Genomic DNA, 15,005 nt, shown 5'->3' on the forward strand with positions numbered 1-15,005 from the left:
TAAAAAAAATCTGTGACTAAACTGTTTAAAAAGCGCATATTTGGCAGACAGACAGACTAACCAAGCAATAATAACATATCGTTACTTACCCTGAACAGCGTTTCGTGGAGTGGAGCTAGCTGTGATAGCGTTAGCATTTGCTAACGTTAACCCTGTGCGGTTGTGATGAGAACTTGGACCAGGGACCACTTCATCTCCAGTACACTGCTGCAATACGCAGACTGAGGTGAAGACGTTCAATCTAAGCGGTTAGCAAGTTCTTTGAGTAACTCAGAAACGGACTTGTTTCCTGCAGCCATGCCCTTCACAAGAATTGATACACCTGTAACGTTATTCGCGCCCAGTGTTTTGCATTTGTCGGTGCCTTAAGTTTATTTTGAGCTGCATACTGCCGCCAGCTGCATAGGAGACGCATTGCACCATTGCTGCTTGCTGACTGCTTACTTAACATGTAAAGCTTATGACACTTTCTGTGCGGCAGAGTCTCCATCGCGTGGCCATTGAATGAACTACGAAATCTGGTTAACGGGCGGCATCATTTTTTAATTTTACATAAACCCCCTGCATTGCTGTTGAACTGTGAAAACAAAGATCATCCATCTGCAGTATTTGTCATCTGTCCCTCATTCATGGAGAACAGATGTGATTAGAGTTCAGGGAGCTTTTATATATAAATGGGTGACAGGAGGGTTGTGTTCTGTTTCTGGCATGGCAGAGGTTCACTTGTCTCTAGAAAGAACGATCACCGTCTGGTGATTCAAATCAAAGTGATGATTTGAATCATCACTTTGATTATTTAATTACGCATTTCAATCCTGATGGGTGTGGTCTCATCCACAATCACAATGCCCCAAACCCTGGAGTATTACAGATCTTCTAACAGTCTGAGTAAATCACAAAAATTAGATAATTACATGCAATGACTTTCACAGTCACGAGAGATTTTGGACCGACATGTTTTTAAGAGTTCTCCAATGCACTCATCAAAACACCAAATGCTGGAATATGTTTTGGGAGAATGGTGTTCATACCTCCAGCAGAGTTTCAGAAACAAGCTGGCCTAACATGTTGCTAAAATACTTTTTTGTTTACTTTAATTTATCATGCTTTTGTGATGTGATGTTTGTGTAAAGTTGGTCAGAAGGTCAGAAGGTTGCTTTGTAAGTGCGCATGCGCCATTAGCGTGCTGCCTGCTGTAACCCTAATTTCCTTCGGGATTAATAAAGTATTCTGATTCTGATGATTTTGCAGAATTAATAATAATAATAATAACAATAAAACATTCTTCACTGTGCACACACGGCAATCAAAATTGTACTTGATAAAAATACCTAAGCAGTGTCTCTAAACATAATGATTTTACTTTAACATGCCGTAGTACAGTTCCATGCTGTCCATTATATACTCAGTGCCACATCATTAGTTATATCCTGTTATGACAGGGTAGGACCCCTGTTCTCCTTCAGATCTGCTTTTATTATTTGTGGTGCACATTTAACGAGGTCCTAGAAACTTTTCTCAAAGATTTTGGTTCATATTGACATGATAGCATTACAGAGTTGATGCCATCTGACATCAACAAGACATTTTTTTATCAGGTGAAGTGATGCTTACTGGATATTTTCTCCTTTTCGGCACATTCTCTGTAAACCCTATAGATGGTTGTGTGGGAAAATCCCAGCAGATCATCAGTTTCCTACTTACTCAGACCAGCTCATCTAGCACCAACAACCACACCGTGTTCAAATCTGCTTTCTCCCCTATTCTGATGCTCAGTTTGAACTTCAGCAGGTCATCTGGACTCTATATGTTTAAATGCACTGATTTGCTGCCATGTGATTGGCTGATTAGACATCTGTGCTGTAAACTTAAACAGGTGTGCCGAAAAAAAACCCCATGGTTTATGCATACTGTAACATTGTGGCTCCGAATTGAATAGAAACTTCAAGCTGGAGGTCGTTTTTTTTTTTTTTTTTAAATTGCTGAATAGTTTAATGTGTAACACTAGATCATATTTTCTGAGTTTTTTTTGAGAAGTTGTATGTACCTCAATATTACACTTACAGTAATGTTTAGCCTTGACAAGGTTTCCCATTAAAGATGTATGGCTATTTCAAGACAGAAGACAAACATCTCTCTGATTACGTTCTTTGTTTTGTTTTGTTTTTCTTTTCAAGCATCAAAACCAGTGACTCAGAAAGTCTGGATGACAGAGCAATAATGGTTTTTATTTGGATGCAGGAGTTTTCAACATCCAGTCAGTGGCATGATGTACGTTACATCACAGGTTTCAACCCACCAGACACTCACCAACAAACAGCATCACCAGACAAACAATTAAAGAGAAAGTAAACAGCGTGACAGCAACTCACACTCCGGTCCTCCGATGGGGCCATATTCTGTTCTCATACTGGGATTTTCTTCTTGATTAATAGCTTGCTGTCTTCTCTTGTCACCAGACTATCAGTGTAACCCATTTAAGCACACATTCCAGAAAAGAAAATGGCACTGTAACATCACATGTAGGGACTGATGAGAGTGCACCAAGTGCCTTTATAACCTCTCATGTAGAGGGTCCATATGAGTCCATCTGGCAGCGATGTTTTTTTGAAAGGGAAGGAGCAAAATGGCAAGAATTAAAGGCTCAACCACAGCACAGGCAGTTCACAGGGAAACCCCCAAAAAGTAAAGGAGATGATTCTACCGAGCTCTGCCAGTAAATTACGTATACAGTAGTTCTTATAGCTCCTGATCTTCAGGTCTCACCCAAGCACAGACGAGCAGTTCAATGATTTTATACACAATATAACACTTATGTTGGCCTGACTACTGAGTAGCAAGAGAAAATAAAGATTAAAAGAAGGCAACATCAGTTTATAATAAACATGACAACTAACCACATATCACAGTTAAAAAAGTAAAAAAGTAAAAGTTCAATAAAAATTGATGTTGTGCACAAAAGGCACTCAAATCTTCTGCTCCACTTATATTCTATAAATAAAAACAAAACAAAAAATAATAATCTACCTAAATGTAATTTATTTCCCCCCTTTTAAATTGAATTGTGTGCTTTCTTCATATTTTAATAACAGAAGCGTTTTGTAACATTAACTTCATATACTGTAGATCAACTGGTGCAAAACTAATAACCAGGTTAATAAGATGTTAAAACTAGAAGGATTCATTAAACCATTGCGATGATTCTGGATCATAATGCCCATCGAGAGCAATAGCCTCCGCTTGCTTATGCAATACCAGCAGGAACCAGCAGAGGGGGTGACAGCACTGTGTACGTTTAAATGCTATATCAACTTTATTCTGGCTGTACTAGCTCTCTGTTCTTACTAATCCTTCCACCCTGTACTTTTGTATATAGGTAAATAATTTGATAGTCGAAAAGCAAACAATACACCAACAACAAGCGAGTATTTTCATTTTACATCAGGTGTCTGCATTTGACAGGGAAACTGTGATTTCAATGCGAATAATTTTTGTTAGATTCGATGCATTTTTGTTATTTTGCTTTTGTTCAATCAGGCGTTGTTAGTTCTTGTTCACTTCTGATCTAGCAACAGTTATGAGTATCTTAATTCATCACTCTCAACCCACGTAAATACTAAGGGCAGTTACTTAGTCCAATTTTTAATTAAGTTGTGCGTTTCACCAAGCCAAGGCACCACATACCGTCGAGTCCCACATTACAGCGCAAGACATGCAGAACAGAGCAGGCTCTTTGGGATGCGGATTACAGGGTCTTTAGATTACAGCTGTCAGGATGACAAGAGGTACAGTAGATATAAATACTTAAATGTTCTTCTTTAGATTTCTTCCAACTAAGAGTACGAGTCTACAATCTGAGTGTATCGGTAACCATAGACAATCTATCATGTAAAAGGCAGAAAGAAGGAGGCCGTTCTGATGACTGCACGTTAACACATCTAGTTCTCCAGCTTTTCTGGGTGAGCACAGCATTTTCAGTGTGAAAGAGGAACCATCAGAAGTTTCACTGTTTCTTTCATAATACTAAAAATCACCCAAATATGACTTGAACCTGAAAACCTTTTGCGAACTGAGAAGAGACTGAAAGATATGTCAAAAACATACTTTGTGTTGTTTCCAGCAGCAATTAGTGGTCTATAGTTCACATGAGTACCATTTGAACAGTACTATGGTGAATGATGATCTGAACTCTTTGTTTTCTTTTCTTTTTTTTCAGTCAAAATGTTTGAACTTTACCGGAAATGATAAAAAGGTGGTTCAGAATCCTTACAAGTGCCATTCATATCAACCCTTTACGACATTTCATATTAACCTGTACACAAATAACACTTACAAATTACTAGCTATATATTATGTACAAGTTTACCACAGGATTCCTACATTAGTTGGTGCATTATTCTTCTGCATTCCATACACAGCAACTAGAAAAACAAAATAAAATATGGAAACAGCCGTGTTACGTCTGTCCGCTGTTCAACCATGCGTGATGGTAGAGGCTGACTTATTTTACTCTAGTACTGATTAGTAATTTCTAAGACTTCACAGATCATCTTCATGCCAAGATGCTCCATCTTTTGCAGCGAAACCCACACGAAAAGTCAATGTATGGTGGCAAGGCATTATTTTTTTTTAATATGTGGGCATCTGAATCCTGATTTTAGTTTTTCATTCTTGTGGATCAGAGTTTAAAGTCATATGGATTTCTTAGAATTAGCAAGCTTGTTCACAGATCATTTCATTGCAAGTCTCCTTTCAGTGATGCAACTTTCCCTTATTTTCCCCAATCTGTGCATGCAGGAATAAATTTCACTGTTATGTTGCTGAAGATCCAATGTATTATAATACAAACAGAAAGGATGTTTATTTCAAGTAACTTTGTATTTACAGCCATAAGGCCTTTGCCCAAAATGGACAAACGGACATATTTTTACGCCTGAACAACTGCCGACGTGAGGCGTTTTCACATAAGAGGAGGGACTGAAAGATTGGCTGGACTGGATATGTGATGGGCAGAAAACCAAATTTCACACAAGTATTGCTTTACTTGCATTCATTGCATCTCTGAAACAAGAACATGGCCACAGACTTTTGTTAAAACTGAGGTATAACTGAAATACACGTATTCCTATACACATTTAGTCTAGTTAAATCAAGTTTCAAAGAGAGCTGAGCTTTATCACACCTCTACAGCTTCTGCCACTGCTTTATTACCATGGTAACATACTTTAGAAGCTTTAGTGGCATCCTTTATATACGAATTAAGTCAAGCAAAAAACAGACAGGAGTATATCCGTATCTGGTTTGCACACATCAACATCTGTTTCCATAAGCTTTTCTCCCACTTGGAAAGCTTCACAGGCCTCTTGCCTACAAGCTTCCACCTTTGCTACATGGTACCAGACTTATCTCCGCCATCACCGGAAATATTCACATTGGAACCCGCAGATGCATTGTTACTCGGAAACATCTTCTCAGTGGGAGTCACAGCTGGACTGCCGACCCCTGAAGAGCTGGAGCTGCTTGAGCGGTGCTGCGTTGGAGGAGGTCGGACTGGTCTCATGGGCGGGGGGCGTAACTGTGCTCCAGCCAGCCGGGCAGAGAGAGCCGGTTTAAAGGTGGTCATCATCTCAGATGTTGAGCTGCTACTGCGCCGCATGGCAGCATCTGGATCACGGATCATAATGGTGTGCAGTGGACTCCCGGGCTCTGAGCTAACCGGATTCTTCATTGGCTCCAGTGTGTCCAAGACAACATCGGGAGCCTGTTTAACGGTGTTTTGGCGCTCCAGCTCCCGCAGCTCATGAAGTGCCGTATTCATAGTCTTCTCTATGTCCTGAAGAAACGAAAAAAGCAGAGAAATCAGAAATAAAAGCCAGGACTCCACTGCGTTACCTAAAAAAGTTTTGTTTAACACGGTTTACAAAAAGCTTAGTTATCATGTCGAATATATTTATATTTCCATAAAATGGCTTAAACATACCACTGTTATTGTCCTGTTTATATTCATACTGGGTAGAAAAAAAACTCAAGATGGTGGCGCGTGCATCATGCGAGGCCCAGCATCTCTTCGGATTTTGCAAATTAGCTGTGTTGTATATACGTAGCACATCTGTATATTTGTTCACAGTACATCTGTATATCTGCCCCTCTGTATAGCAATACAGATCATCTGTATATTGGTACATGTATATACATCAGCACATCTGTACATTTGCCCATAGACCCTAATACTAATCCTAACTTTATTAGTTATTCCAAACCCTTTGAAAAACTGACCCTTCCTGAATTCTAAAGCAAGCTTATTTATGCACTGGTTAGCAAATGAAGAGAACCTGGATCAAGGCCAGCAGTGTGCTCTAGCTTCGGTTTCAGAGATACAGGTCTACCTGAGTGCAACAATATCAAACATGGATGTTGGCTACAGTGATGTCATCCATTGTGAAGTATCAGTACCTATCAGGAAGTATCAAGCTTTTCCGCCGTCGCCATCTTGCTAGCAAAAACTAGATATGATGAGGATTAGTGGGTCTGACTGTGAAACCGCATGCTAGTTGGCTAACAACTTGTGATTAACAACTCCTTAGCTTGTGGTTTCATACCACAAATAATCCTCCATTTGGAAAGATGGCATAATGAAGATTTTTTTCCCAACATGAGCCAAAGTGAGTGACTGAACTCGTAAATTCAGAAGAAAAGTGTTCACATAGGTTAGGACAGAAAGCCTTTTTCTTGTAGACTTCTATAATAGCAAACGTCTTTTTGCAATCTAAGCTATCGCCATCTGGTGGCTGTCAGACAGACACAGGTTTAATGCACTTTGGCATTGGCTTCATTTTTTCTAACCAGGTAGTTACGTCCATGTTTTATACTCTATACAGTCACATCTCCTGCTCTCAGACAAGCTTCCCTGTCAACTGTTCTCACTTGTACCCTATTAATGTTTGAGACAAGAGACATACTCTGTGAATTAAAATTTAAAACTGTTTATTTTAGTCTTACCTCTGCCAGAGCCTCAGTGTCTAGTGATTTGTGGTCCCCCAGGCTGCTGTGGCGAGTGGTCCCTGGCACTGGCCTTAGTGGGTGGCCCTCAGGATAGCCCTTCCTATCTGGATAGTTTATGCTTCCTGCACTGCCAAAGGTACCAAGGCGCCTTTTTTCTGGGCTCTCCATGCGGCCTTTGCTGATGGATACCTTGTGAGGGCTGCTAGGACAGGCTGCAGCCCGTGGTGGAGTGTCAGGCACTCTTGTTGGGCTCTGGGTGTCTGTTCGGCGACGTGGGATTGCTGCTCCATCAGATCGCAACCTGACCCTGCAGACATGGATCAGATCATATCAACTGTCAAGAAAATGTCTCAACATTACAAACACTTGAAAAATGAAAGGTGTTTATTTTTAAATGTACCTCCCCATGACTCCTCCAAAGTTGTAATCCGGTGATTGCTCGCATGGTGATGGGACATCGTTTTTGGATGAACCCTTATCTTCCAGCAACGGTCCACTGCTGGCTTCACTATCTGCTTTCTGGCTGAGGTTATCTGAGAACGCATCATCTCTGAAAGAGCAGATTCAGGTGCACTAAGAATAAGCTATGGATGCAGACTACAACAAATACAAAGGGCTTACAGTACTTAACACAAGATAAAGAACTACTAAAGCTCAGTCTGTTGGCACGTACAGGTCTTGTACTACGATGTACTGATGAGGGATGAGGCCATCCACGCCATTGTGACGGCCTTCCCACCAGTCTTCAGATGCTCTGTGATACAGAAGCAGGGAGGCTCCCTTCTTGAAGGACAGCTCCCTGGGACTGCGTCCCACATAGTCAAATTTGGCAATGGCCTCAATCTGTTCCACTTCTGAAAGAAACAAACAAGAAAGTAAGCATGAAAAAACGAATCAAAGTGGACACAGCATGATTAGTCATACCACGAGACAGACAGCACTGTGTAAGCTGTATCTCATAGCTCTTTTTTCTGTGGCAAATCCCTCAAACAGGCACGTTTCCTTTATATTAACTTTATTACTTGTGTATGTGGGCTGTAAAAATACAAACTGAAGCACATATTATGTTTTCTAACATTTCTTGGTTGCTTCAATAGTAATTGAACTGGAGAGTTTGATTTGATTTGAAAGGTGGATTTCAAAAGGCCAGTAGGGTCAGTCAGAGTTCACTGTGTGTTGAACAGGAATCATCTATGAGCCAGAAAACCTGCAAGTGTACTTTTGTTTTGAAAACCCATTAGAGGTGTGTCTGAGTGTTACAGAAGAGAGCACAAGACAAAGTTGAAAAGCAGCTTTGTTCATGTTTTATTTCAACTATAAGGACACTGTCATTGCAGCGCGTGTAAGAACTATATTTTAATTTCTTAAATTAAACCTGACGCATTGCCACAGGAGACAAACTGCAAAAACACAGCACTTCACTCCCAATACTAAGGCCAGCAGGAGAATAACTTGCATCAGGAAACCAGCCTTTGGTCTTACCAAGTAAGAAAAGCACCAAAAGAGCCAACAACACAGATGAATGTCACAGATAGTTGTTGTCACCGAGAGGAGATATGATTCTCTGTTTTACCTGCGTTTTGGCTTACGTGCCTGCCCTGATTATGGATTCAAAGCTAAGAGTGGGAAATACTACACAAAGGAGAAAGTCTCAGGAGAGTTGCTGACTAATGCTGAACAAAGAACAAGCATGAGAGCAGGGGGTGGGGTGGCCAGACACACACATACGCACACACAAATAGATCAAAGAGGCAGTGCTGCATGCCAATACTCTTTACTCAACTTGCCTTCAGCTTCAAACATCACTTAAGCTGTTGTGATCAGAAGCCGCTGCAGCTCAAGCCTCGCTCACCTCTCAGTCAAAAGCACTAATAAAAAAGGTCAGGCTATATTTAAGACTTTCTGATCCACAAACAATTCTAAAATCCCACATATATATTCTTATATGTCTTGTGTGAAATCCTTGTTATACACATGTTTAAAATGTGAATTGCTTAGCAAACGACCAGTATATCGGTTTTTAAAAATAGTTGTCTCTGGAGCAATAGAATAATAGTTAACCACAACAAGTCTAAAACTACCATCTACCACAATGTGAGAGAATGATAACGTTATGCTGAAGTTCTGAATTTAACTACAGACACAAGACCACAGTTCAGATGGCCACTAACATCAGAGCTAAATGAAAATAACAGCTCTGCCATTTATAGGTAGGTTTATACGCTGTATAGGCATAGAGGTAGCCTGACTGCTTACAGCGGTTTGCAAGTCTTCACTGGCCCTTATTTCTTTGCTTTGCTACAAAAATGGAAAAAAGGTGCAGCGATTTATTGAAAAATGCAAACATGCATGGAGATATAGTGTATAAAGCAAGAACAGAGCTTAAAGGTCAATATTTGATTTGACCACCTTTACTCTTCAGCACAGCCTGAACTCTCTTATTGTAAATTCTCTTTAGGTAATTTTCAGGAATAGTTCTCCGGGGTTCTTGATGGACATACAAAGCTCTTCTTTGGATTTTGGCTGTCTTTTGTTCTGTTCTCTGTCATGATGATCCCACAATGCTTCAATAATGTGAAGGTCCAGGCTCTGGGGAGGCCAATCTGTGACTGATGGCGTTCCACTGGTGTTTTTCTATCCAGATAGGTTTGTACTGCATTGGCAGTGTGTTTGGGATCATAACCATGCTGAAAAATTAAGCTGTTGCCAATCAGACTTTTTCCAGATGGTATTGCACGGTGGATCAAAATCTGATGGTACTTTCTAGTTTTCATAATCCCCCAACACCATCAGGTAGCCTCAAATCATGACAGAGCCTCCACCGTGTTTTACATACGGCTATAGACACTGTTGTACCTCTCTATACTGATGACAGTCTTTCTTTTTAAATGATTTTTTTGTGGATTTATCATTCCTTAAGACCCTTTGCCATTGATTTTTAGTCCAGTTCTTGTGTAATGTGGCATAGCTCAGCTTTTTCTCCGTCTTCCTTCCTTAAGAATGGCTTCTTGATAGCCTCTCTCTCACAACAATAATGCAGATGTTCAGCAGGAGGATAATTTTTTATGTTCAACACATTAGTTTGGTATGTTGGCACACAGCAGTAAACAAAAGGCTGAAAAGGCTGATGGGTATTCTCTTAGTTATAAAGGTATTAGGTCCTAAAGCCTTTTATAGTAATTCAAGTGGTGGCCTGTTACTGTTGGTCAGTGGGAGAAAAATTATTACGAGGCCTTTAATAAAAAAAGGAAGCGACTAACCCTCATCGCTGGTGTGTGGTTCTGTCCCATTATCAGCCTCATCAATGGTTCCTGGTTCACTGTGTGGACTGTCACTAGAGAAACAAAAACAGACCAGAAAGACATTAATATGTAGATAAAAAAATATGAAAAAATCATGTTTGTACAGTGAATTTGTTAATTTACTGTCACAATTCAGCCTTAAAATCAATGCAAAACAGAGCTGAACACACTATAGTATCACATACGTATTACACTGTACCACAATACCTACCAATACTCTTCGCCCCCTGTCATGCACTTCTCATAGACTGGGCCATCCAGCTCTCGTTGACTTGGAAAGATGACTTCATTGTGGCTAATTATAGTCTTGATGACTTCGTTAACATGAGCTTGACATGCTACAGGATCCTGGCCATCTGGGATGGGCATCAGAGTTGGACCAAAGCAGATAGCTAAATTGTATGGATCCATCATGTTCTCGTCACTGTACTGTGAAAGACTGACGGACGGCACAGGACAGAAGTCACAATTTTTTGTTATGTATGCAAACTGTACATCTATTTAGCTAAAACCTTATTGATAACCAAACAACATAAATATGTGCTAATCTGATTATTAAGATTCATCAGTTCATTTAGAAACGATTCAGTTTCTCTTTCTATTTTGTCTATTTTGACAGAATTTGCAGTAGCAGATACGTCTCTTAGGGCGTCACTGGCTTCACCTGATTTCAGTCCTTATGTACAGTCATCACTGCAGCTTACTTGAAAAACATTTTGATCAGTCAACCTCTCCAAGGAATCAACTTACACCGCACAGCCCACTCTTAATAACGAAGTCATCGAGTCATCAAAAGGAAATCATCAAGAGGAAGCCATAATAAATGTCTACTTGAACATTGTACTTAAGCTGAGGTTGAGCAGCATCATTGCAGTTCATATGGCTCCAACAAATTTGACAATTAAATCAGCTAAATTCAGTAAAAGGAGCACAGAAAACATCTATTATCAGAAGAAAGGTTTCTTATTCCAATATGGAAACCTATAAATAACTTCTAAAACACTGATATAGTAATAAATACCATGTCTTATTTTAAATACACTTTTGTTTTGTCTATACTTTTTTCCATATTGTATGCCTATTCTGTAATTTTCATATTAGTAAAGGTGTAAGATTCAGTGTCATATCCTGGTGCTTAAGCAACCGCCGAACTCATCTTTTTACACTGTTTTGGGAGACCCAAAGCAGTGAAATGTGTGACTCACTGGTTAAGGAAAGCAAAAAGATATCTCATGACGATTATGATGGTCCGAGGAAGAGTGACAATAATCTGCTGGATGTGGTGTGCTCTCTCAGCTTCAGACTCCAGCTCTGAAAGACAGAAACAGAGACGTTTAAAGATGCTGCACTGAAAAAAAAGAGAGACACAAACTGCAGCTACAGTGCCAAGGCAAAAAGTGGTGGAGATTCTGAAAATGGTTTTTGACAAATGCCGCCTCATGCATTTCACCAGCCCAAAGCCACAGTGAGTGATCACATTATTTGAAACAGTGGAGAAATTATCCTGTGGTGAACTTGCACGTGGCACAGTTATGTGGCCTGCACCCCAAAGCAGAAAGCACTGGTGTTACTGTTAGACTGCTTCCACGTGCAGCACGGCATGACTTTCTCTAGTCCAATAAAGCTAAACATCTACCTATCACTGTGTTTTCTCTTTTCTGTGAAGGTGAGTGAAAAACGCTTGAAGCAAGGTCTGTTAACTCACTGATAGTAGAGATGAAATCCAGGAAACGCTCCTTTGGGAAGAGCGGGTTCTCGAGTCCTCTGAAGTACAGCTTCAGGACGCCTGCCACTGAGTTTATATCATGCTCATTCTGATCATCAATCAAGGGATCCTCACCTAATTAAGAAACACACGAGTGCTTTCAGCGGCAGCATTTGTTGAACTGAAAAACGTATCAAGGTAGTTCATCCCACAGATCATGTTGAAATATTGACTAACCTCTCTCAAATGAGTTTTTAATATCATTGACCTCCACCTGCGATCCTGGCACACGAAATATGCCTTGCTGCTGCAAACCTGAAAGAAATACAACCCAGAATTTACTGAATTAGAGTTACGCTAGCTGCCATTATCTCCAAAACCACTGCCAGCTTCTTTGAAAGCCCACTGGAAACACATAACACAGAGCAGGAAATGTAATCTAGTCATAAAGGGAGATGCATATTTTTCCAGCAGAGGGCCCCTCAGTGAGTCTGCACCATATGGTTCCAGTTAGAGGGTTCTAATCAGTTTTCTGTAGTTTCATTAGGTCCAGATCCAGGGGAAAGGCCTGCAGGCTAAACCAACGAGCTGAAGACAGATGTGAAAGGTAGACAGGGAGGAGTTATGGGCAGTGGGGGTGAGTTGGCTGAACTTACTAAACAAAGACCAATGGGACTTTCAAAACTCTCAGTGTGTGACCTATTGTTATGAGCCTGCGAAATCACTGGTAAGCAGCTGAGTGCTGCGGTGGCGAGCAGAGCAAGCTTCTACCAGCATCTATTTGTGAAAATAGACTGCTGATGTCTCTTCTTGTAAGTCTAAAGAAGTTTTCAAAGGACTTTACTTTACAGTTCACTCTCGTTATTTTTGCCCCATCACGCAGAAGGGCTTGATGAAAGACTTACCATATAGATTGATGTATCTGATACAGCTTTCAACAACAAGTGGAATTGGTTGACCTGAATCCTGAAAAGAAAAGAAATAAATACATTATGAATTTTTGCTTTTATACGGATCTAATAAGTGATATCTATCTATCTATCTATCTATCTATCTATCTATCTATCTATCTATCTATCTATCTATCACATAGTATAATAACAAAAAAGCAAAACATGACAAGACAGAAGTAGTCTAATACCAAAAACTGCACAAACAGTTGTGAAGACTTATAGCATGCAGGTAGAGCAGAAGCAGCAGCAAATGAATGGCTACTATTAGTTCGGAAGTTTTAGTTTGTCATGTTCCCTCACTATGGCAGTACCTGAATGCGGGCGCGGGCATTCCTTCTTCCTCTGGGACAGAAAGCAGCAAAGCACAGAAGAAGAAGAGGAAGAAGGGTCAACAAAAAGGTTAGAAAAGCTCAACTGAGTCCTTTGCAAGTTAAAAGCAAATTACAGGGACTAGTCATAACACAGCCTTAGAAATGCAGTAAGGATTGGGTGCAGTGAGGGACAAAGCAGACATACTGCTGACTCCTGCCTCAGTCCAACCAAAAAAAAGAAAGAAAGAAAAAAAGCCAGAGATGGTAAATTGTTCTGGAAGGAAATAAAGAGACAGCTGACTGACGCTCTGTCTGTCTGCACCAGCAGAACCGTGGAAGGAAGGAAACGGATTAGAGGTTAAACAGAGGCGTTATATCATGATCAAGGGCAGCTGGAAGAGGGAGGAACAGAAGGCTAAAGAGGAAGAGAACGAGAGCGAAGGCTCTAGCTGCCTTTCCCTCCTGCTCCACAGGGACCGCTCGGTCATACACCACCACCAGAGGGTACCTTGATGAATGCCTCCATATTGCCGTTAAACAGCTTATGGTTATACACGGAGCGTGGCCTAGGCTTCCGCATTTTCTGTGGTTTAGGGGGAAGGGTGGGGGGCCTGGAAATGACGGACAAAAGGAGAAAAACAAACAAAACAAAAGACCACATTGTGTGAAACTATAGAAAAAATATGGTTCAAAAGCAGGTATTAAAAATCTGGCTCTAAAACAGAGCTTTATCATCTGTTTGTTTGTGGTAATACAAACCAAGCGGTAGAGTAAAAAAAGGGCTTGAATGCAATTTCCATTTCATTGCTAACAGTGGATTTGGAAGACCAAGACTGGAGTATAATTTTTTTTAAATGCTTAAGTGCAAGTAAGAGAGAAGTAATTAAGTTTCCACAGTTTATAGTTAATAAAAATACAGACCTAGAAAACCAAATGTGACATGTGATTATACAACCAACTGAATGCCTTTTGCATCATCTTTAATATTATGTGAACACTAATGAAAATGACACAAATTGTTTTTGATGTCATTTTATTTAAGAACATACTAGGACAAACTAAAGGAAAATCCTGAGGCCTCAATTCCCCGAAGTGGTGAGGGATCTTTTCCTCTTGTAGGGAAGGATCACTGCAAATCAGCACAAAGCTGTTTTTGTCCTGATGGTCTCTTCCGATATTAAAGTGCCCCATTCATGGGGCACGAGGGGTCACAGAAGTGTGATGAGTGTAAAAGTACAAAAGCGAGCTTCACAGTATGCAAAACCTTAACACCAATGCATCCTCTTCAAAGCACAAAATGAGGGAATATGTTTTAGCAGAGTGGTATTCTCTCTGTTGGAGTTACTGAGTGGCTGTTTAGATATTGGATTTTCCTTAAATTTCTCATCTGTCATTAAAAAAATCATCAAAATGCAAAATCTGTTATATCCATTCACATACATAACAAAATCATATATGGCCACAATATACCCACAGAAAGATGGAAACAACCTTTTGGGTAAGTTCAGCAAGATGCAAAGAAATATCCTTTTAATATTTATAACAATAAACAATATGTTTTAAAAAAAGCAACTTGTACCTTTTTTGCAAATGTTAAATACTTTCATGACTACATAATACACGCAAACATGTCATTTATTTTTCCGGTAGGAATTCTTTAAAAACATTTTCTTTTCCTTTCTTTTCTAAAGATGAATTAAATATCTTGAATTCTGAAAAGAGTGGAATAAGC

At 40.0% G+C, this 15,005-nt stretch overlaps 1 protein-coding gene across 2 annotated transcripts in view; it reads right to left on the reverse strand.

Annotated features, from left to right (window-relative positions):
- Window positions 1-2,207: 2,207 nt before the first annotated feature.
- srgap3 (SLIT-ROBO Rho GTPase activating protein 3) overlaps window positions 2,208-15,005 on the reverse strand; it is a 56,179-nt gene continuing 43,381 nt past the window's right edge. Inside the window, exons 12-22 of one of the 2 annotated variants that reach the window (XM_085456660.1) lie at window positions 13,274-13,304; window positions 12,915-12,975; window positions 12,247-12,324; window positions 12,010-12,144; window positions 11,510-11,615; window positions 10,516-10,743; window positions 10,263-10,336; window positions 7,676-7,856; window positions 7,403-7,552; window positions 7,000-7,309; window positions 2,208-5,833 (exon numbers count right to left, since the gene is read on the reverse strand). In XM_085456660.1, the coding sequence (XP_085312786.1) occupies window positions 5,387-5,833; window positions 7,000-7,309; window positions 7,403-7,552; window positions 7,676-7,856; window positions 10,263-10,336; window positions 10,516-10,743; window positions 11,510-11,615; window positions 12,010-12,144; window positions 12,247-12,324; window positions 12,915-12,975; window positions 13,274-13,304 (1,801 nt within the window). In that variant the 3' untranslated portion in view covers window positions 2,208-5,386. Of the gene's footprint in view, window positions 5,834-6,999; window positions 7,310-7,402; window positions 7,553-7,675; window positions 7,857-10,262; window positions 10,337-10,515; window positions 10,744-11,509; window positions 11,616-12,009; window positions 12,145-12,246; window positions 12,325-12,914; window positions 12,976-13,273; window positions 13,305-13,781; window positions 13,885-15,005 lie in introns of both variants that reach the window. The other variant, XM_085456659.1, reaches the window with a different exon arrangement.

This window comes from Copadichromis virginalis, linkage group LG5 (genome assembly GCF_057382275.1).
Source record: "Copadichromis virginalis isolate Kocher_CV1m ecotype Utaka linkage group LG5, C_Virginalis_male_GT1.1, whole genome shotgun sequence".
NCBI classification, from domain to species: Eukaryota; Metazoa; Chordata; class Actinopteri; order Cichliformes; family Cichlidae; genus Copadichromis; species Copadichromis virginalis.